Source organism: Zonotrichia leucophrys, chromosome 1A, assembly GCF_028769735.1.
Source record: "Zonotrichia leucophrys gambelii isolate GWCS_2022_RI chromosome 1A, RI_Zleu_2.0, whole genome shotgun sequence".
NCBI lineage: Eukaryota > Metazoa > Chordata > Aves > Passeriformes > Passerellidae > Zonotrichia > Zonotrichia leucophrys.
In genome coordinates, this window is record NC_088170.1 from 7537450 (window position 1) to 7561177 (window position 23728).

At 43.2% G+C, this 23728-nt stretch overlaps 1 protein-coding gene across 2 annotated transcripts in view; it reads left to right on the forward strand.

The window, feature by feature from the left end:
* The window catches only part of ETV6 (ETS variant transcription factor 6), a 120701-nt gene that overhangs the window by 89737 nt on the left and 7236 nt on the right, over positions 1-23728 (forward strand). For both annotated transcript variants that reach the window (XM_064730326.1, XM_064730336.1), the window contains exons 3-5: positions 2997-3161; positions 6059-6193; positions 10637-11179. In XM_064730326.1, coding sequence (XP_064586396.1) covers positions 2997-3161; positions 6059-6193; positions 10637-11179 — 843 coding nt within the window. The remainder of the gene's footprint in view (positions 1-2996; positions 3162-6058; positions 6194-10636; positions 11180-23728) is intronic.

Below are 23728 nucleotides of genomic sequence, written 5' to 3' on the forward strand. Positions count from 1 at the left end.
CATCTCATGACCTTGTTTTCACAAAACCAACTACTTCTTCTTAAGAAGGGTCAAAGAAGGTGGCATTCAAGTTTAGTAGACACTGTACTGCTCATGTAAGAATTATTTTTTGAATGACAGTTTCTGAGGCACTTTTTAGCAGCACTGCTGTGCACCCCTAGAAAAGCCTCCTGTGACTGAACTGGTTCAGCCTCACAAAACAAATGGGCATGTGGTGGGGGCATGTTTTTTTGAGAAACTGAACTTCCCAGGAAAGCAGCAGGGCAGGAAGGGAGGGAAGTGAGAGAATAAGAAATCCATCTAGGGAAAAGCAGTTTACTTATTTTATGGCACCTTATGTTTTCCAAACACAATGTAAGTATTTTAATTATGGGATCACCCCAGGGGTGGAGTGATGTGGCACATCCACCCGCTCCGTTTAGCCATAGCCAAACTGAATTACACTGGCTGCTTGCTGATTTCTCAGTAATTTCAAGCCAAGTGGTCCTGGGTCATATTACTTTGGGGCTTTTCTCACAAGTCTCAGAGGTGCTACTGGAACCCAGCAGAGACCTCATTTGCAGTGTGAAGTGTTGGGTCTGTTTCAGAGCTGCCAGCACAGCTCATGGGGCTGCTCCCAGTCTGTGTAACTTATTTGGATGTTCTGGGTCTAGCACTCATCAATCTAAAGCTCTCTTTGGACGCAGTACTTTTGTACTAATTGAACAGAAGGCAAAAATGTGCTGTCACCTGCAGGTGGGAAGTGTTGATCTGTGTTTGTACAGGGAAAGATTTATTTATTACATTGTTATCTGTAAGGGAGCACACACCTCTTGTTGAAGTTATGGTACAGCTCTGTCCTTGTCAGCCTGATTTTCACAGTGATGTTCTCTTTTGTTTAATGCCTCATCAGGTGAAGTACACATCAGAAGGCCAGTTAGATTTCTACACAACAATTCTCCTCTGGGCAATTTATTGCTTGTATGGCATGGCAGAGAGGGAGGCAAAAGAAATCACACACAAGCATTTCAAGCACTCCTCAGATGGTCTTGTAAAACCCTTTCATATGTTGTGGTCTGCCTGCATCATGTCTCCCCTTTCTCTTTTAGCTACAGCAACAGCCTGGGGTCTGGAGTGTATTTTCTGCAGGAACAGCCCTTAATTCAGCAGAAGATGAGCCTCACTCTGGCATTTTAGATGACAGTTTCCATGTCTCTGAGCAAATCTACACCTCACCCCAGTCCCTTCAAAAATAAAGGTCCTGCAGAAAACTCTGACCTCACTAAGCAGGCCCTAATTCACAGGGGGAAGAGAATTTGCTTCATAAATAATTAAAGGCTACTACTTGTTTCTGTAGTACAATAGTATGCCACAGTTGAGAGCTAATGGAAATTCTTGCTATGGCCATACAGGCATCCCTTCCTTAGGTCAGCTCTGACCCTTTCTCAGGCACAATCTCAATTCCTCTTCTGACAGAGATTCAGTTCTGTATGCAGCTGTGGCTCTGGGACTTTCCAAAGCCGTGTCTGGGAATCTGGCAAAGCAGCAGAATGCAATTCACTTCATGTTACCTCTTGCTGAAACAGAAATAAAAGGGTTGCCTATCTGTTAAAGAAGTAAAAACCAAACCAAAACAAGAGTGGTACAACTCTCTCAGGCTTCTTTTAGTGCTTGGTAGGAGGAGGGTAATCAGATCTCAGAGGATGGTGTGCCAGGAAGGAAATTTCTTCCCATGTGCAGTGTACAATCAGCCAGGTGCAATATAAGGAAGGGAGGTTCATCTTCCTCTGAAGCATAAGGTATTGGCTCCTGCCAGAGGCTGTGTACCAGAGATCTGATCAGATATGGCAAATTTTATGTTCCTGTGCACAGTGGGTAAGCTTTGTAGCAAGTCAAACAATGAGTCATCTCACGAGGGGGAAAGGAAAATAAAGCTTTTATCGCCCATTGGATTGGAGATAATCTCTCAACTTGGGTATAAACAGCTCTTCACTGTGCTGCCTTCTCTCCAGGGTAGGAAGCTATTTTAAATTTGTGTGTAGAACAGATATTGAATTGTCATACCTCCCAAGCTTCTTTGCCTGGGCCCAATAAAGGTAGCAGGCAAAATGTCTTTGATAGTAATGTGGTTGGGCCTCTGTGGGTAAACACAATAGCCTAGGCTGTATAAACTGTACAAGCTGGTTGGCAGAAAGGGAGTGCCAGATTCTCCTTGGCACCCTGGAAAATCTGTCCCTAAACCAAATATCCCTACTATTTTACTAAAAAATGGTCTACCCTCTTACATGGACCTAGTTCCATTGGTAATATTTGATTGCTATACAGGAAACACAGACTAAAGCAGTGCCAAAGGGGGCACAATCTTGGCCCTGGCTCACTCTCCAGTGTGGGAATGGCACCTGCTCGCATAATGGCACCTGGAGAAGGGGTGGGCCTGTGTGAATGCACCTCTCTCCACATACATGTGCTGATAATCACTCTGTTGCAGGGGCTGTATTCCAGCTGCCCTTCCTTACAGACCCCACCCCAGCCTCCTGGAGAGAAGCCATGGCTGTCTGTTTTGCCTTTGACAGATTTTCCTTTTCATTATTCTTGACCCATGAATGTACATGGGTGTGAAGAGAGAGCTTTCTGTAAAAGGAAGAGAGGATGTGCACACCAAGGATGGATGGCACCAAGGACTTTTCCTGCTGCTTGCTCTGCACCTCAGACAGAGCACGTGGAGGAAAATCCTTTTGCACAGTGGAAACCTGGAATGAAATAATGTCCTGTGAGCTTTCTTCAGGCTGCTGAGTCAATTCTTGGTTCTCAGTGTGTCTCAGATAAACCAAAGTGCCAAAGTGTTTCGCAGTCCAGTGGTTGGAGGAATCCTATACCAACATGGCATTGCTCTCCTTCCCTTTCCCCTGAGACTCTGTAGGTTATGCTGTGGGGAGAAAAGGGGGATTCAGTGATGTCTGCCTGTTCCTGTGCCGTGTCTCAGTTTGGTAACAGAACTGTGCTCTCTTTCTGCCCAGGTTTGCAGCCAGTTTACTGGAGCAGGGAAGATGTGGCCCAGTGGCTCCGGTGGGCAGAGAAGGAGTTTTCCTTGAGGCCCATTGAGAGCAGCACCTTCGAGATGAACGGCAAAGCTCTGCTGCTCCTGACCAAAGAGGACTTTCGATACAGGTCCCCTCATTCAGGTGAGGATTACTCACAGAAGCTGTCATTGCAAAGAGAGAGAAAGCTGCAGCAAAAGCTGGAGAGGGTCAGAGGAGGAAATGGTCACCTTTGCTGAGGTGGACTGGGAAAGGGAGGGGAAAGGGAGGACAGAGACACTTGTATGAGGCAAGGACTGAAAGGACAAAGAGAGAAGGAAATCCTGATACACCTGAGGTGTAGGCATATTTGAATGCAAATTCAAACCCAAACATCCAACCTGTTTATAGTTAAAACTTCCTGCAGAGCTCCCAGAAAGCGAGCTGCTCTGGCAGCATTTTGTGACTTCCAGCTCTTCCTGTAAAGGCTTATCTGTTCACAGACCCAACTACAGCAGCAAGTCAATCAAGTGCTCCAGCCTCTTTAAGCAGCCTGTATTAGCATTTTGCCTCCCAGTTGTCTTGGCTGAGGTGCTGCTAAAAGTGACTGCAAAACTCCTTCCTTGGGGACTTCGCCTCTGTTTAACAGCCCCTGTGGGTTTTGCTTTGCTTTACCATATTCTCACATGTGCTGGAGTCCAGCCCTCAGCACAGCACAGACAGGTGTGTGAATCAGCCTGCCTATTGCTCAAATCATGTCTTCATTTATTCACAAAGGAGATTTAGAAATGTGTGTGTTGCCTGCCTGTATTGGTATCCCCTGTGGTCTGTCTGCTCCAGGTGTACAGTCAGAGTAAGCCTCTGCCCTCCTTTGTCAGGGATGTTTAAATATGAGTTGTGAGCTTTGTTTTTTGTGACCACACGAGGTACTCCTGTTAAATAGAAAGGCTTGCACTTCAATCACTGTAGGTGATTAAAGAGCTTGGACCAAGTGGTGACAGAATTGCTGTGAGGAGGCTTCCAGTGCAAGGCTTACAAGGTGCAGGAGTACAGCTGGTGCTGCTGGGATCCAGCTGATAATCAAACTCTGGGGCTGATTCTGCACCAACTTGCTTGGCCACTCTCCACAACCATCCTCCTGCAGAATCTGCCTCACAAACTGTTGCTTATGTTTAATATATATAAAGTTTTTTAAGGATGTGCTTCAAATCCAGGATTAATTTTGTATGGAAGAGCCCAAACATTAATGTCTGTTGTCACTGTAAAACATTAGTGAGAACTGATGCCTAGAAATGTCTCCTTTTCTTTTTTTTTTCTTTTTTTTTTAAATTCTGGTACACTACCTGGAGTGTAGAAATTAGCCTTGCTTGAAGCAAAAGGAGTATTGAAAGCAGGAATGTGGGCAAGGACAGCAAGGGACACCTTTATATATGTTGTCTGCAACTCCCCTTCCTGCCTGCAAGTTATGTTCCTGTTCTTCCCCTTGTGTGCTGTGAGGGCACTTGAAATAAGCAGGATTAAAAATGTTTCTAGGCTGGAAATAGAGTGTTCCCAGAGAAGAGCCTTTGACTTGCAAAATCTCACTTTATTCAGAAGGTTAAGCTGAATTTGGAATGAAATAACCCAGCTAAAGCCCTCCTCCCTTGCATTTTGTCTCTTCCCTCCAGGTATTCCCCACTGATAATAAACCTCATGGAGGTTATCTGAGTCAGTCCCTAAAAGTTGAGATAACTGTAGGTGAAGGGACATTAGCTCAGCATTTCCCAGAATTAACTGTACGTGAAATTGAAGAACTGTGAAATAATGTTTGCCACAGAGGCATTAAGTTTTTCCAGACTGAGGCCACATGAAAGCTGTATCATTTCCCCTGATGGTTAAAGCAGGAGAAGGGCATCACTCCCACAGTGTTGCCAAGAAAGGGGCTGCCCAGGGAGGGAGAGAGTACAAAACATTTTTCACCATCTTAACACTGCTGCATCTGGGTGATGCAGAAGTCTCAGCTATTTCATTAGGTAAAAAACACCCCAAAAACACAGATAGCTTTATGGATGTTTTCACTAGTCTGTCCAGCCAATCAAAAGAGGCACAAATTTGCTACCTTATTGCTCTGAGTGTCACAGCACTAGTTATTTATGATTATGCCACTGTTGCATTCAGTGATGGAAATTATGTGGTAAAATCACTTTTTAGACTTTCATGTAACTGAGTGCTCAAGGCTTTGTTTTTAATTAGGCTTTCAGATATTGCAATCACCTTTTAAAAATGCCCTAAAGTCACTGCTGAGACAGTAAAAGCAGCCTAGATGTTAAAAATAAAGGAAATAGAACTATGGAAAGCAGTATGGCTTTAACAGTTTCACAGCAAGAAACTCAAGTTGCCCACAATTTAGAATATTGGCAATTTATAGAGACAAGGGACAAGTGATACAATCTCATAGAAACTACTCAAACTACTAAAAACCCCCCCATGTTTGAGAAAACTCTCCCAGAAAAAATCTAAGGTTTCCTCAATGAAGCTTCACTAATTTGGTTTTCAGATAATATGTAATTGTTGCAGCCTGTTCCTCTGTAATATGAGCAGTGACAAACAAAAGAGCTGGCAGAGTGAAAAGTCAAGAGACTTCCTATCCTGTGATGTGCAATTTCACTTTGAAATGCACAACCAGTTACACCAGACCAAATGCACCAGTACCTTATGTGTTTGGTGTAGATGTTGGAATAAGGTCATCCATGCAAGATGAAATTTATAAAAGGCACAAAATAAGCAGTTAGTCCACTGGTCTCCTGGATATTGTGGTGTTATGTTCCATTAAGGAAAGATACAATTATAGTGCCAGGGAATGTTGTTCTGTTTTGCCACAGTCACACTCAGAGATGTGAGGAGCCTTTTTTCCCTTTCACAGGAGGACTTTGCATAGCAGTGAAATGCAGGATTTTACTGCTACATTTTTGGGTCTGAAAATAGCACCCAGGAGCCATGAATTCATGCATCAGATGGCTAAATGAGTCTTCTCATCAGTTATTTACATTTTCATTTCCTTTTTCCTGCTGTTTGTCTTTCAGGTGATGTTTTGTATGAACTCCTTCAGCAAATCCTGAAGCAAAGGAAAGCTCGGATGCTCTTCACACCCTTCTTCCACCCTGGGAACTCTATCCATGCTCAGCCAGAGGTCATATTGCACCAGAATCATGATGAAGGTAACTCGGTCTCATTCTTGCAGGAGCTGCCTTTACAGAGGCAAATAGGAATTATGGCATTTTCTTGCCCCAGAGTTACTTAAATAAAGCTGCTCTCCTCTCTCTGACTCCATAGCTTTGGAGCAATCAAATGGTCTAGTGAGTCAACAAGCCCTTCTCCATTTATCTCCTATTATTTTGTTCTGTCTCCAAAGCACCTTTAAAAGCTATGTCTGATACAGATTAAAAAGCAGAGCATTTTATTGACCCTATTGATTCATTTTTTCCTCACACCCAGTTAGGTAGACAAAGTTGCTTTGTGGACTTTGAGTATCCTGGAGATGCAGCTGAATGCAGTTGTTGGCAGGGCAGGGAGGGCAGGCTCAGGGGGAATATCCAGCTCCCACTCCCTTCACTGGCAGTCTGTCAGGACAGCATGCCAGAGCTCCTGGCACTGAGCCCATCACATGGCTCAGCTGATGGGCTGGGTGAGCAGTTCCTGGTGGGAGAAGTGGGCTTCTGCAGCTTTTCTCTCATTTTTACTATCAGAATTACTTGCTTAGGTCTAGTAGTGTGCACACATACCATGATTATCAGAGGTGATGGAAAAAGAATAGTTTAGTTTGTGGAATTGCATATTTGGGCTTCTTCTACTGGAAAATGGAAGTGTGCTTCTTTTCACTGGAAAATTGAGGTTTTAATTTCTTTAAAAATACACATACTGAAGTACTTCTTGGATTTCTTGAGTATATCATAGAAAATATAAAACTCAAACTTTTTCAGAAGTCCTTTCCACGAAAGTATCAGGCAGAAGAATATTTTTCAATTAAAAATGAATTCAATTTTCAATTTAAAAATCGAGGAAAAAGTAGTGTTACTCTTTTTTTGAGTAAACAGGAGAAGAGAATTTGAGTTGGGATGTCACCCTGGTCTCTGCTCACTGGAGAAAAGGTGTGCTTATCCTATTTGACATGAGTCTATTTCAGGATTCAACATGGGATTGCAAGAGAAGATTCAGGAGTGCTGTCAGACCTGTATAAGTTGCCTGTGGCCAGTCTGAGGTAGCCAGAGTCAAATGGCACCAGCAAAACCCTGAGACTGAGCCAAGAGCAGGACAGCAGCAGGTGGAAGAAGGACACTCCAAAGTGTTTCCACACAGCTGTGTAAATATTCCAGGTTAGCTGAGGTTCACTTGGCAGAGCTGAGCCAGAGACAGTTGCCCGCTGTATTCAGACCATTAGCAAAATCTGTATTTTCCTCAAGCTTGGCCTTCACCCATGAGTGTTCCCACTCTAAATTTCAAACAGAAATACTAGCTGCTCTCTCAGACACTCCTACATTTAACATATGGAGCAACTTTGGCTAGAGAGGATGATCAGTTGGTTTCTCATGTGTGTCATTTAAAAAATATGTATTTTACAATCTAGTGATTAAGAAACAACTTAGATTTCTTCCTTACAATACTCTGGCTGCTGATAGCAGCACTGCTTTTCTCAGAGAACTCTGTGCTATTACTTAAAACTTCTCTTTATAATGACAAAAATGAGTTCTTGGTTTGCTGTGAGAGGAACTTCTAAATAAGCAAGAGAAACTACAGCTTGCCTGCCACAAGACTGAGCAATCAAAAAACTCTATGCCAAAAATTTACAGGCAGGTGAATTCGTTTATTTTGACATTACTTCTTCTTCTGTTTCACAAAGTCACTTGGGAGACACTATCACAATTGAGTTTTCATTTTGCCTCAGCAAAATACAACCTAAAAAAGGAGAATGAATGCAAGGAGCAGAACGTAACCCAGGCTAACTCATAGACTGTGACATTGGGGACAGATTTTACCCTGGCCCCATTCTGAGTGGTTAAACTTCACAGGTGATGTGTCTTTATTACAATCTCTCCTTACTGCAGTGATCTTTTCCATCTTCTGGCTCTTTTGCCTGTTTCCTAATGGATTATATACTTATGATCCTGCTTTTAAATGCTTTCTCTCTAGTGGTTTCTTAGTAGGCTTAAACAAAGGGGGTTTGGCTGTTAGAAATCAACTGACTGCAGTTCAGGGTATTGGCTTGGAAGAGGGATGAGCAATGGAAAGTGAATTACCTTCATCTGCAGTGGTCCCTCTGACAGAGCTCTGAGTCACTGGATGGGATGCCATGCAGGAAGCTTCCACTGTCATTGCCTGCACTTCTTTCATGGCTAAGCAGAGAGTGCCAATCTTTGGGACTGTCATGCCAGCAATTGCTCACTCCCAAAGTGCAGCCCCACCCATCCCTGCATGGATAGGTCAGCAAATTTCCTGGGAGATGAATTTCTTTTCACAGCTTTGTCTTCAAGAAAAGACTGTTGCTCATTTGGAATGAAGATCCAGAGTGAATCCAGTGCTGCCTGAAATGATATACCATATGTGCTCAGCTTACAATCACCAGATGTGCCAAGGAATGAATGTGATGAGGATTTTATTCTGTTCAGGGTCATTTGTAGCAGTCCTGCTTAGAGCTGTTGGAATTGTTTTATGGCAAACAGCATCTTTGGCCATGAGGGGATTCTTTTGTTAAGTACTTTAAGAAAAAGATCTTGAAGGAAAGTGAACCATTAGTGTGTATCCATTTGTGGTGTTTCCTCTTCCTGCTTTTCCAAGAGTTCCTTGGTCTCTATTTTCTCTGTCCAGGTTCAGCATCACCATGGTTTGGAAGCAGACAGGTAGGAACACCTCTGTTTGGAGTTTCCCAGCTAATGTTTTCAGAGAGCTTGGTGAAAAGCACAGCACAGCATTCCTTTCTGCTTTAAAGTTAGGTGCTCTCTTCAGCCAAGGCATTAAATAAATAGGACAAACAACAGAATATTCTGGTCTGTATTTACAGGCCAAGAATGAGCACAGTGCATTTGAATGCACAGTGATGGGGGTGGATGGTCTGTAGAAGATAGGACACTGTAAAATTTGGGAGTTGATTTTCTTTCTGTTGTGGCAAAGAAAGGGGAATTTAAGGAAAGACAGCCACACAGGGTAGGTACAGTAGTAAATTTTCCCTCTTTGATCTTCATTTGGGCTATCCCACATTTGCTGGCCAGATTGTATTTAAAACTGTTTGGGTTTAAGCAAGAGCAATATATAGCTCTGGAGTTTCATGTCCTCCAGCTGTTCCACTGTATCTTGAACAGCCCTACAAATGCCTTTTTCTTGTCTGGGACCACAGGTGTGTTTAATAAGTATTCTAGAGCAATGTAGGTTCTGCCTAAAATTCCAGGTTTTCCTGTAGACTTTAGTGTTCTGGTACAGATGCTATGTCACTGCCTGGCACTGCATTTTCTCAGGACTTGAGCTTTTCCTGTTCAGGCCTTTCCCTGGGTATGTGCTGATCCATCTCCTGCTGCCTGCCTGGCTTCCAGAGCAGCAGGAGCCCTTCAGTCTTCACCTCAACAGGGTTTTCAAACAGGTATCACTGCCTTGGCAAGAGAGCAAGAGAATAATTTCATATTCAGAGAAAATGGAGTGAACAAACAGGCAGCCTCAAATAGGCAGCTACTTGTTTCAGTTGTTGACACGTACCCAGAAGTTTCCTTCTCTTATCACCCAAGGCTTTCAACAAACAGCACTGAAATTTGATCTTTGTTTTTTTCTGATAAAAACCTGTTAGTCACTGTAGCTCTGGTGGTACTTTCCTCTTTGTCAGTAGTTTCCCAAGTCAAAATTGATGGCCTTAGCTAACCTGAAAGTCTGCACTGGCAAAAATTTTAATTTAGTGAGAGGATTGTTAGTGATTTATCTCCCTACTAGTGTTAAGCATCACAGCTGGGAAAGTGTGCTCATGCAAAAATGTTGCTAGAAGTTCTGCTTCATGAAGACATGTAAGTGCTTATGTGGGGCATTCCATCAGTAGACACTACAGACTAAATAAAAGGAGATGAAAATGTCCTTATGAAGATGTAACATGCTCTTAAAATTAAGGCAGGGATCAAACATAGGGTTTCATAATGAGCTTCCTACCAGTAGGGTTTTTTTAAACCTCGTTCACATTTCAAGCTGAGCTATTCTCTACCTTGACCTAAGCCTCTACCATCTAAAACTTAATACCCAGTATTTTCCAGGAGACGTTTTCCCTTTTTTTCTATTCCTTCTACCTTAAAGTGCTCATTATGGTAGTAAGAGCAATGACACAGAGAGGCATGAATGGCAGGAGAAAAATTTCAAGAAAATTGTGCAGAAACACACTTTCTTCATAAGTGTTCATTCAGCTCCTCAAAACGGGATTTCTCTTAGTGTGTTTCCCAAGGAAGTGTTTTAACATGGTGGTGGAGGGAGATTGTTTTCACTGTTTTCATTCTGTGTAGAAATTAATAACTATCTGCATTTATGCAGAACTTTACTGATCACATAAATAAAAAACATTTCCAAGCTGTCAGCAGTAGATCCTACACCTTGATCACAGTAGACAATCTGTATTTTGGGGCTGTTTTTTTCCTCCACAGATAGCTTTGTGCAGAGAACCCCGAGGCCATCTGCAGAAGCAGTCCACCACAACCCCCCAACCATTGAACTGTTGCATCGCTCGCGCTCGCCCATCACCAACAACCACCGTCCATCGCCAGACCTCGAGCAGCGCCCGCTCAAGTCCCCCATGGACAGCACCCTGCGCCGCCTGTCCCCGGCCGACAGGATGCCAGGGACAAGGCACCAGCATGAGAACAACCAGCAGGAGCCCTATCCTCTCTCAGTGTCCCCAATAGAAAACAACCACTGCCCGCCTCCTTCCGAGATGCTCCAGAAGCCCTGCAGCCCTCGCCAGGAGAACACCAGGGTCATCCAGCTGATGCCCAGCCCAATCATGCATCCTTTGATACTGAACCCCAGGCACTCCGATTTCAAACCTCCGAGGTTGTCTGAGGATGGGCTGCACAGGGATGTGAAGCCCATCAACCTGTCCCACCGAGAAGAGTTAGCTTACATGAACCACATCATGGTGTCTGTCTCCCCTCCCGAGGACCACGCCATGCCCATCGGCAGGATAGCAGGTAAGGGACATTATTCTACAGGCTACACCAAAGCTGGGGCTCTTCATTCATAACTAACCATGCTTTGTTTTAAGGGTTTCTTCTTTCCTTTTGCTACTCTGTGACATCAAGAGTTTCCTGGCATTGTGCAAGTTTCACTACATCTGTGGCTTAGGCAGTGCAGTATTAATAAATGAGTTTCGTGACAGGTAAGCAGAGGTGCAGAATGACTTGCCTGTGACCACAGAATGTGTAATTGCTATTGAAATATTTGCATCCTGACACTCGCTACCTCTCCACCCACTAGCAATCCATTCATTTCCCAAGATACCTATCTCTGAAGCCTTGCTCTGCAAAGAGAGAATTTTCCAAGAGTTCCATTCACATTAGTGTCCAGCCCTGTGGAAATGAAGAAACCCTCTGTCAGTGGCTTTTGAAATAATGCAGTGTCAAGGCCATTATGAAGCTGGCAGGACTAATGAAATACCACCTCAGAGTCCTACTTCATAGCCTTTCCTGGGCTCCTCACATCAGGACTGTCCCTTTTTACAGAAACGAGGTTGGCTTTGTCCCACACAAACCACAGGCATTGTCTCACTTTTGTTATCGTAAATAACTGACATCACAACCACTGAATCAGGAAGCTGAGGTTACAGAAAATGTTTCTTGTACTCCAAAGGGAACTGTAAACAGGGAGAGGGGGAAGAGGAATCCAACCACTTCAGAAATACGCTGAATACCCCAGTAACCAATTTCTTTTGAGAGATGCAAATGCACACCACACCCAGAAAGATTCCATGCAGTTGTGTCAGCAGTGACCTGATGTGATCCCCAGCTCCTGTGAGGTATTACACTTGTCCACAGAGCTACAAACACCTTGGGTTTTTTTGTCCTTACATGCCTTAAATTTGTTACAGATGTGGTGCTGCCTCAGTTTTAATGAGGAAGATTTTCTGTTTTCTTAAGATTTGCCACTTTAAATTCCAAAGATACATATCTTACTATCTAGTCAAGATCAAGCACAGCAAGGACCATGATCCGTTCACTAACAGAAAGATGAGTTACAGAAATTAATCCTTTGACATTTTTGCCAGGCTGACATTTGTCTCTCTCCTTTTGATTTTTATTACCCACAAAATTCTCAGCAGGTTAATAAATATACTTAAAGTTATGGCAGAGAAAATACCCTACTGGTCGCATCACTGGAGATTTCCTTCCCAGAAAGTGTTATTGGGAGATCAAGGCAGTTAATTTTTATTTTCCAGAAGAAAACATTCTTTAAGAATAAACCCAAGTCTGAAATAAATGTAGGAAAAAATATGGGGAGTATGTGGTGGTGTAATTTTTCTCCTTTACGCTTAGGAATTTTCTTACATGGTTGGGAATCTTTGGTTTCTGCACGTTGTGCAGTGGGTCCAGTGACACCAGCCCCAGTAATTCCCATATCCTTTCTATCCCTATATTGTTTGCAGGGCAACAGAGCCCAAGCCCTTGGAAATCTGGGCCTAACACAGTTGCTTGGCAAGTATGTGTAGCCATGAAAAATGTTTTCCAAAAGCTAAACCTGTAGATTTAGGTGCTTTCACCTTCAGGCCCATGTTTTGGCTGAGACTCGCAAGCAAGGGTGGCATACCTGAAATAGCTGGTGAATTATTTAATGCCAGAAAAACCTGGAGTGTGTTCAAGCATTTGGTTCAGATGAGGGCAGTGTTTTATGGCCCAGGGTTGGGGAATTACAGAGCTCATGGTTAGATTGATTAGATTTCTGCTGATAAATTGGCCAGTGTACTTCTATCGGTGCCCAAGTCCTTTAATTGCAAAAGCTCACATGGCTCATTTGCTGCACAGGTACAAGCCACTGCTTCTCTGGTTGGATTGTAATGGCCCCTGAACTGCAGAGACACCCTCCAAAGAGCTCACAGCTAATTTATAGGTGATAAAAACTGGATTACTACCAAGCATTTAGACAGCCCGTGCTTCGTGCCTGATGTTAACTTCACTGGAGCTATTGAATTCAATACTTAGGCCCCCTAGAAAGAAAATAGCTTTCTACCTGCTTCCCACCCATCTCTCTGCTCTTGCCAATAAGTGTTTTATTTTTTATGTCATCATAAATGTGTTTTTCATCTCAGTGTCCTCACCTTTACTGCCATAGTTAACATGGAGGTGCTTGACCAGCCATGCTTGCCACTTCAGTGTGAGAGACCATGAAAGGTGTGAGATGTGCCTCTGAAACTGCAAATGTACATCAATGCAGATGAATTCTTCAAAGGGGCTTTTTAGAGATCACTGGCATTACTTCCATTTGCTGGATGAGGATGACTGATGGGTTGGGCAGTGAAAAGATTTACCAAGAGTCCAGTGCCAGAGCTAAGTACTCAACTGCTTACCTTGGTGAGGAGAGCCTTGACTTCCTATGGCTTAACCACTTGGATGCAGGTGATTTTCAGGGGGATGGTGATGAGGAGCTGCTAGGGAAGCCTGGTAGGCTGCTGACTAAAACCTTAGGCTGTGCTCCAGAACATCTTCTGTTCCCAGCTCAGATGTTTTATACTGTAGAAAAATTTTCCCTGGACTTAAGACACCTAACAGCCTCATGAATCTATTTACTTGTAGATTGAATGGGTTTTTAAATGCAGCATGCAATTAGTTGGTGCTGAGAAAGAAAATAATGTTTTTGCTTGTTGCTATACACAATGCTCTCTTTTCAGGAGGTCGATCAATAAAGCTCTGGGCTTTCTGTCAGACAAAACAATGACCTCTACTCACTGGCTGACTAATCTTTCCTACCTTTTTATGTAATACCATTTTTCAAAATATTAATTTTACTGGTAAAGCACTTTCCCTTTTACAGCAAAGGATTTCAAGTTGAAGGTCTTATTATCTTTTCATCTAAGGCCATTTAACACTTTTCTAGCAAAGCCAGAGGCATAAAGTATCTTTATATTACTCATTAAGGTCACATATATTATTCATTATTGGCTAGAGTTGATTTTGAAAATTGTGGTTAGCTGTCTTCTCAACACAATGTGCACAAGTCTTTTGCATAACTTTGTCAGAACTGGAGGTCATCATGTTGAGATGACCAAGAAGCAGGTTTGCATCCCCTGTAAATACACCAGGCAAGGGATAAACAAAGTAACTCAGGCATCAGTAGCCATCTACTTAACAGCATGTGAAAATATGACAAATACTAAATACTCCCCTCAAAAGGGGAGTTCAGCAGAGCAGGGGAATGGGGAGTTTTCCCTACTGGAACTGCTAATTCAAAGCAGCAACACTTTTGGTAGTCAAGTCCTAACTTGGACTCTAGCAAGCAGGATTCTATATATGGCTTACTATTTTTCAGTAGTCAATCTTGGTTCCCCACAAACTATCTCCAAGGATATCTCTCCCTATGGCATAAAAATAGATACCATTTTTTCTTTTTTCTTTTTTTTTTTTTTTTTTACACAATTGCAGTTTAAATCAAGATTAAATTAGCCCTTCTGCAGTTTGGAAATTCTACTCCCCATGAACCTCAGGTGAAGGTTTTGTTATCAAGGATTTTAGGGCTTTGATATCTTGTAAAAGGTACTTCCCCAAGGTGCAAGAGGCAGTTATGGGACTATCCAACTATAACAGGATTGGTTTCATCCTAACCTTTATCACATAGAGGTTGAATGAAACATCATTCAAACAATCTCAGAAACATCCAAATTAAGGTAATGACATGGTGCTATTTACCTCACTTTTGATTCAGTCACTTAAAACTCACTAATACAAATCTGAATAGTTCTTGTTAGGGGGAATACATTGCTGAGCAGATCCCTGAGATTTCCAGCTCCCATTGTCTTTTCTGTAGCAGCTCTAGGACTGAAAGACTTGTTCACTAATCCACAGCATGCTGAAATCTGAAGGCAGTTGAGTCCTGTGCCTGGTGTTATCTATCGGCTGCTCTTATCAGCTGGGTTACCTTAGCAGCTGGGCTGTATCTGACTTTGTGAGCTGCTGGATTTGTTTCTTCCCCTTCAGGAGTGTGAGGAAAAGCCAGGCAATGTTTAAACTGTTGGAAGCACATTGTCTGCCACTGTATTGGTTAGGCCCATAAAGCCATTGAGTGCTGTTGGAATGAGGATGGACAGGATTCTTACCTTGCTGAAGTCGTGACAGAGGGCTGCCTCCAGACTTGCTCCTGGTTTACCTCAGCCTCTCACTGTGCCACACATCCTGAGAGTGCAGGGGTGTAGCATGAGCCCCATGGACCTGTGGCAAGGCATGTGTAAGTGGCATCTCAATAAAAACAGTCTGATGGCCAAAACCAAAAATGCAGTCCCATGGTAAGAGCCCATCAGCCATGAATGACTCGCATTGTGCTGAAATCTACAGAGCAGCACCTGGGATGGGCGTGGGCTCTGAGCATGAGGAGGCCTTCCCAAGGGGATTGTTTTATGTGGGAATAGAGTTTGGAGGGGGAACAGAGTCATGGATTCTCATCTTTTGTTTGAAAAAATTACCTCAGTGGGAGGGGAAAAGACAGGACACTGGAATACCCCTTTCACAAATACAGTGCTTTAAAAAAGTGCAAATCAACTGGTATTTTTTTCTGTTTATACTCTGGAAAGTATAAATGAGGATAAGAAAAGCTCAGCTGACTGAGCTGTCAGATTTGTAACAATAGACATTTAGAGTTTAAACATGAGAAGACACCAAACTTCAAACCACTGCACCTCAGCAATGTCTCCTCACTACTCAGCTACTAGGACCAGAGCCCCAGTGCCCATGGCTGCTCCAGATGTGTCCATGGCACATTTACAACTGTGTCACATCATAGGATCATCTTCTGGGTTTTTTTTTTACTCATGCACCAGCAAAATCCTTTTTGCAAATGCACCACACTGGTTTATTATTTATAATGTCTTACAACACATTAGTTTCTTTTTCTTTCTGTACAAAACAGCTGTACAGGCACAGTTTGCAGTGGCATATGCTGGATGGTAGGGAGGGAGAGTGGGAAAGGAGGCAGAGAACAGTTCTGCCTCTGTAGTGAAGAGGGTAAAAACCAGCATCAAAGCACAACTTAAAAGTTACAGCTTTTGTAACTGATACCATTAGCCCTCACAGAAGAACTGGAAAAATGATGGAAAAGTTAATAATGGGTATTATTGAAAGATATTTAAAGAATAATGCAGACATCAGGCACAGACAGTCACAAAGGTAAATATCTTCTAACTAATTTGCTATCTTAGTATGATAAGGTCACCCAGCTAGTGGACTGAGGGAGGGTGGTGGGTGTAGTTGTTCTGCATTTTAAGGAAGGCTTTTGGTACTGTCCCTCACAGCAGGATTGAGTTGCACGGCTGTGGGATGAGCAGGTTCCCAGTACACTGGGCAAAGAACTGTCTAAGGGCAGGGCTCAGGGGGCTGTAGGGCATGGGGCCACATCTGGCTGGCAGTGTTCCACAGGGCTGTTCCACAGGGCTCACTTCTGGGGACAGTCCTGTTCAATGTATTTATCAGTGATCTGGATGCAGAACTTGAATGCACCTTTAGCAATTTTACTGATGGTACCAAAGTGGGGAGATGCTGTTGGCTCTCTTGAGGGACAAGATGCCTTGGAGAGGGGTCTGTATAGATTGGAGCATTGGGCTGTGGTTGATTGGATGAAGTCTGACAACTCCAACTGACAGATTCTGTACCTTAGGTGGAGCAGTGCTGGGTACAAATAGAAATGGGGAGAGAAATGTCTTGGGGAGCATCCCTGCACAGGGGGGTCTGGGGGTGCTGGCCAACACCAGGCTCAGCAGGAGGGCAAACCACATCTGGGGTGTATCAAACCCCAGCTGATTTCAGGACAGCACATAACATTGCTAATACCACTGGAGCCTACCTGTGTACCCACCTGAGACTGCCAGGGCTGTCTTCTCCACTGTCCTGAGTGATGAACCCAGTAGGATGTGACAGCCCAGAAGTGGCTGGTGGGGCTCTGGTGACACACAGACTTTGGGGGGCAGCTTTGACAGGATGGTTGCAGCAGCTGAGCAATTTCATGTTACAGACTGGCAGCCTAGAGAAAGCCAAAGCAGCTCTTTGGCAGTTCTGAGTTGTGAGTGGTGGGAGTTCTGGTAGTAGCTGTTTTCCAGGGAACTGACCTTCCTTCCTGTAGGGCAGCAGCTCATGCAGACAGATTGGAGCCCTGCAAGAACATGAAAATCCTGGTGTAATGCTGGCCTGTCACTTCCATTTGGACATGACAATGATAATGTATACTTTTACATTTCCATTACATGCCATGTCTTTTGGAGCCCCTGTGGAAAGCCAGACTGCTGGAGAGACTGAAGTGTGCATGACAGTCAAGCTCATAGAGCTCATATTCATAGGAATTTTCATTATAACCTTGAGAGTCTTCTTAACATGGCATTAACAATTAATTTGGGCATGAAAGTGGGCTTTCCCTGCCAATTTAACTAATGACACTCAACTCAAACAATGGCTGAATAGCAATGGCTTGGATAGGTGGTTGTAGATTTTCTGTGAAGTGTCTTCACAGCTGTCTCATTCTTCCTGCACAGTTACAGGAGCAGAAATTGCATTCTGGGCTTATTTAGGTCTACTCAAAAGCCAGGACTGACCAAGCCAGAGGAAAGCTCAGGCATTTAGATTTCATTCTTCTCATTACTGTACTGTAGCACCCATTTGCATCCCATGGCTAGACAGATAAGTGGCTTCAGAGTACCCTAAGCATCCCTGGTGGTCAGCAGGATGTTACACTTTCTTTTAAGAAATTTGCCTTTTAATGGAAACAGGTCCATTATTTTCCCTGTGTACTGCACACTTCCTTCAGGCTAGAGTTGTTTCAGTAATTCAGATTTTCTTCTACAAAGCAAACTTGGATCACTTTGAATCCTCTTAGTTAAACCAGGAGAGAACACTGTTTGTTTACAGTGTTGACACTTCAGTGTCTCCAGAGACAGGCTTGTTTAAATCTGGCTTTAATACCAATCACTTACAAGAACACACATCAGTTTATGTTCCTTAAAATGCAAACATTAAACTGGTAAGGCTGTTCTCATGGGAAGGGAAGGGAAGGGAAGGGAAGGGAAGGGAAGGGAAGGGAAGGGAAGGGAAGGGAAGGGAAGGGAAGGGAAGGGAAGGGAAGGGAAGGGAAGGGAAGGGAAGGGAAGGGAAGGGAAGGGAAGGGAAGGGAAGGGAAGGGAAGGGAAGGGAAGGCCATGTCTCAATGGGGAGGGGAAGGTCACATCTCTGTTTTTGGCAAGTCACCAGTTTATGGCTTATGAAGTCCCTTCAGGAGGGACTTCCCGGGAACAAACCAGGAGCTGTGTCCTCCAACCATGCTCACACCTCCCACAGTACTCTGGGCTTTGAGAGAACACAGAAGTGAGGTTCATAGGGAGCAATCTATTACAGTGATTTTCTGCACCTGGAAAAAAACAGAAGTCTAAACCTAAGACTGAACTGTCAGAAGATAGTAGAGATTCTCACATTGTGGGGTTAAAAATTATTACCCTTGTTGGAAATGCCTTTGCCGCAATTAAGTAATTCCTGCTTTTGCCAACTTCTCTAAAGTACAATTCTGAAGGTAAAACATCATTCTTAATTGTTCAATTCCCATCATGAATGTGTTTGGCTGGTTTTCTGATGTCAAAGAGGTTGTGAGGTGTTTGTAAGAAGTGCATATGAAAAGGCAGAGGTTGAATTTCTTTTCCAGTCATCGCCTCTCATGAGCAGTAAAGCTGAGGAAAAGCCACAGGAGAATCAGAGAATCAGGTTTCTTTAGCAGGAGTCTTTTCTGCCATTGTGATGGAGCAGGAAAAGAACAGCACTTGAAGATAACACTGAAAATGCCCATCTGTTTGGTGGGGATGGGGAGATGGAGCAGAAGAAGAGGAGAAGAAGAAAAAATAGAAAAAATACAGTATTTTTTGTAAAGATAGGTACAACTGTCTTTAGCTTTCAAAGTCTTCATCTATCCAATGGTCTGTGATCCATCTATTACACATTCCTTGTGATTTCAGTGCTCTTTTCTACAACCACATGAGGTGTATTTTGGATCCTCCTTCCCTGTACAAGTTTTTATTGCCAAAGACAGAGCTTGGCCTCATCTTGCTCTGTTATTTTTACAACCTCACAGTACAACTGTTAGCAGCATGACTGTCTCAGGTTTCCTCTCTCCTTCTGCCTGATCTCCCACTTAGTGTTTGGGTACAAGACAGAAGCAACATGTAACTGTTGTATTGTGTGATCTGGCAACCTCTTTACTCAGCCCCAGCTTGAATTTACTGAGCTGAACAAACAGTTGTCTGTCAGGAGGTTTCTCCACACAAAAACATTGGCTTTGCTGTACCAGCTTACCATCCTGCTTCCAACATTCACAGAAAGAAAACTGTTTTCCCTCAGTGACCTGGACATGGATTAACAGACATTGATGACCAGGATGCTCCATCTCAGGATTGGCCAGTGCTCCCCCAGGCCTCAGAGCCATTTGAACCCTTAACCATGAGACTTGGTTACTTTTTTCTTTTGGTTTTCTCTGCTAAAATAATAGATCTTGAGGTTGGACTGTATCTCAGCACAGCACTATGCTCCTGCAGCATGTCTTAAGGAAAATCCCCAGTCAGACCATTCCTGGGACTCGGACAGTGACACTCCCAAGGTCAGAGACTTTCTGGGACTGAAAGCCCTTCCCCAGCTCCAGTGACTGTGAATTACATCAGTTCATCATTTTGACACCATGGGCATCACCATGTTGTCTTCAGACACACTTCAGGTGTACTTAGAGAAACCGGAGTGCCAGAGAACTTGCAGGGTTCTGTTCCTGAGTTTCAGTTGTGAACAGCCATTGTTTGCTGCACTCTGAACAAATGCAGCTGAAGCACAAATAAACTTGTAAAATAAATGGGGCTGAGCTTGGGAGAACTCTTCAGCTGGTAGAAATCACAGAACCATTTAAGTCAAATGATATCATGCTGGAGAGATTTTAGGCTAACCTACACAGCAAGGGGTAAGGCCTCAGCTGATGTCAGAGGGAGTATGACAACATTCCTTTGGCATCTCTTCCTGTGTGGAGCCATGTTGGGCTCCAAGGCAGTCATCAGCCAGATCAAACACTTTTTATATAATGCTCTCCAGTGCAAGATGTGGGTGGGTCTCACAAAACATTTCTGTGGTTACAGAGGGTTTTGGTAGTTACTACACGAAGAGGGCCAGCTCTGCACCATGGGTCCCATTTAAACAACAGAGAGCTCAGATAGAGAGTGTGCTTTTAAAGAATATTTCAGTGATGGGGAATGTTATATCCTGGACAAAAGAGCCTATGTCTATATTGTTAACAGCATTATTTAGTCCTAGAGAGCACAGATGTGAGACCTCTCACTACTGCAACATGAAGATGACCTTGGCCAAATGATACTGGAGAACTCATTTGTAATGGCTGGACAAATATCAAAATACCAGGAACCTAAGGTCCATAATGTTTCATTTACAGATCATTCTGAGATGGTATTTCAATTCTAAGGGATATTTATTACTATCATATAGCTATTAGGAAGTATTTATATGCTGGTATTCTTTAGGTGTGTATTCAGAAGACTCTGCCTGATCAATTAATAATAACATGGTTTTTATTAGCAGGAGTGGGAAACTGCTGCCTCTTGCACATGTAGGGCAGTGCTTGTGGCAGACAATCTGAGAACCAGCTAAGCACTCTACACCTTATCACTACCTTGTACATAACTGTAAAAGTCCCTCTGGAAGCATTAGCTAGGTTGTAGCCATACCTCTCCATTTGAAGCTGCAGTTTGCCCTAATTCCCAGCTAATTACACAGCTCAGACTTGCTCAGTATTACAGCTGAGAAAATGGTAGGGCATGGAAGTGCCAGTGTTTAGGAGCCCTTTCCACATTGATGAGGCCATTCACCACTCCCAACTACATCACCTTAAAGCCTCTCAGTCCCAACTCTATCTGCTGCAGAACATGCAAAGTTCAACCATCTGAGTTCACTTTAAAAAAAAAAGTTTGTGTGTGCTGGGGGGAAATGATGTTTCCCTGTGCTAGGGAGGCATAGTTGCTTTCTAAGTAAGCTTATTTTAGCCAAAAGGCAGGAAATCACAGCATGCTCAAACAATTTAGGTACCAGCCCTGACTCAACTCCCTGATTGAATCTCCCACACTTCTAAACTTGCTTGGTCTCAGCAGCATCCATGTGCTTTTTGCTATTACTCACTAGCCAGCACACACCCCTCATGCAGCAGCTCCTTCAGAGGCCTTCAGACAGCCAGGGAGGAGATTGAATCTTCATGGAGCCATTTCCACCATCCAGACTTCCCTCTTACAAGTGATTGACATTTACAAAACAACCAGCCACATACAAGTCCTTCTCTCCATTTCCTCTGTCCTTCCTAAAAATATTTTTGACCTTCCTGGAAAATGCAACTTTCTGTATCACAGAATCATAGAGAATCCTGAGCTGGAAGGCACCCACAAGGATCATCATAGTCCCACTGCTGGCCCAGCACAGGGCAGCCCAAGAGTCCCACCCTGTGCCTGAGCACGTTGTCTGTCATTTCCAGCAGCCTTTTGGGGAGGTGCCTCTTTTCCTAGCAGAGAAGCTCCTTTTAAAAGCATTTTCTAGCATCACCTCTTCTTGGGTTTTGACCAATTTCACAGGCTTGCAGATGGGCTCTGCTATAATCCAAGCTCTAAGAGTTCCCAGATAGCCTGGACTCGTTGTCTCTAATGTCCTGTTAAAGATGGTCTCTGCTGGTGAATTATTTAATTAGTGATCCTCTGTCAGTCAGGGAGAACCCTCCACACCTCATATGTTTTACTGTGCAATCTGTGGAGAAAGAGATGTATGGCAACCATTTGTGGTTAAAAACAAACAAAACCCCTTGAGTGCCTGTGCTCAGGTTCCTAAAGGTGAAAGTAGAAGGAAGCAAAGCTGCTTTAGGGCCTGTGCAGGCAGAGCTCATACACAGCTCAAGTGTGCTGCAAAGCATCAGCTGCTGCAAAATAACTAACTGTGTGCTTGGAGCTCTCAGCTCTGGGGAGAAGAAATGCAGTGAGCCTGAATCTTTCCTACTGGTGTTTAATGCCTTTTGTTTCCTATTTCCTTGAGACACAGTTACCACAGTTGCCCTGATGCTCAGTGAATTACTGCAACTGAGTCATAGATCTGAATTTGCTGATAGACAACCATATGGTTTGAAATCAAGTCTTTAAGTGGTGGTAGGAACCAAGCAGAGTTTTCAAGGATTTTCAGTTTTATTGTTGAAGCAAACTGCAGTCTCAGATACTTGGGTGGTTGGGGTTTTTTGTGAATTCCACCAGCCTGTTAAATACCTCTGCAAGTCTGAGCAGCTCAGTCAGTTGAGAATATGGGATGGGGCCCTTGATCACTTGGGATTTTTCTTGTGAAGATCTCAAGATGCAGATCTGTTTGTCTCATTTGAAATGTATTTATATTATGCCTGAATCCATCCTAAAAACTAAGTGAAAAATAAAAAAAAAAACCAAATCTGCACTTGAATCCTAGCTCTTCTTAGCATCTGAAGCTCTCCTTGTTTCCACCTGGACATCTCAGGTTGATTTTTTTATGTGCTTCTTTGGTTTTGCGCAGAAGGGAGCCCAGAGTGTGTGTTTGAATGTGAGAGAGAGAGATTAAAAATAACATTGCCTATTGCAAATGGTGAGGTGAAAGTAAAGAGGAGTGTAAACCATATCTCTGCAGAACTGTAAATGTGATCCGTAATGTGCTGTAATTGGAGGTTGTCTGCCTGGGTTGAACATTCAGGAATATGACAAAGCCTGACATTGACTTGCTGCTTCAGGAGCACCATCCCTCCAGCTGACTCCAAGGATTCTTGCACTAAAAAAGACATTTTTATACACTTCTTGCATTGAAAAAGTTCTAGAATGAATTGCACATGTGTCAAAGAACCATTAAGCAGGACCTTACTACCCTTTTATCTGAAAACCTCCCACAATATTAAAAGGCACAAACCAGAAGAGCAATATAATCTCCCTTGTCTTGAATCATAAATGAAGTGTAAAAAATAAGCTTTTTCTTCTCTGTGAGTGTATGCAAAAACACTGACAGAAAGGCAATGTAGGAATTGTGTTTTGTGAATTTGTGAGAGGGGGGATGACAGAAATTCAAGTGGTAGAATTCAACTTCAATTTTCAGACCAGGGAAACTTGTGCCCAGATTTCATTTTTTAAATTAAAACCTAGAAAAATCCCAAATTTTTAGGGATGGACATTTTTCTGTGGAAAATGTTTTTCTATGAAAAATGATAATGAAAAGAAAGTTTTTCCAGGCAAAAAGTTTTGTCTCTTGCCTTTCACATTCCTCCTCTTGTAGATGTCAGGGATGAGGTGACCATTGAGCCAGAATGGGAACTTGTGATTTTTGCCAGATGCCATCTCTTCAAAACAAAATGCTTTATTCTTTGTAGGACTGGCAGGGAGAGAATAAAGCAAGGGCTTTGGCAAACTAAACTCTGGTTTTAGAGACAGTACTGGTGTCAGAGATACTCTTTGCAGTTTGGAAGTGGGAAAATAACTTTAA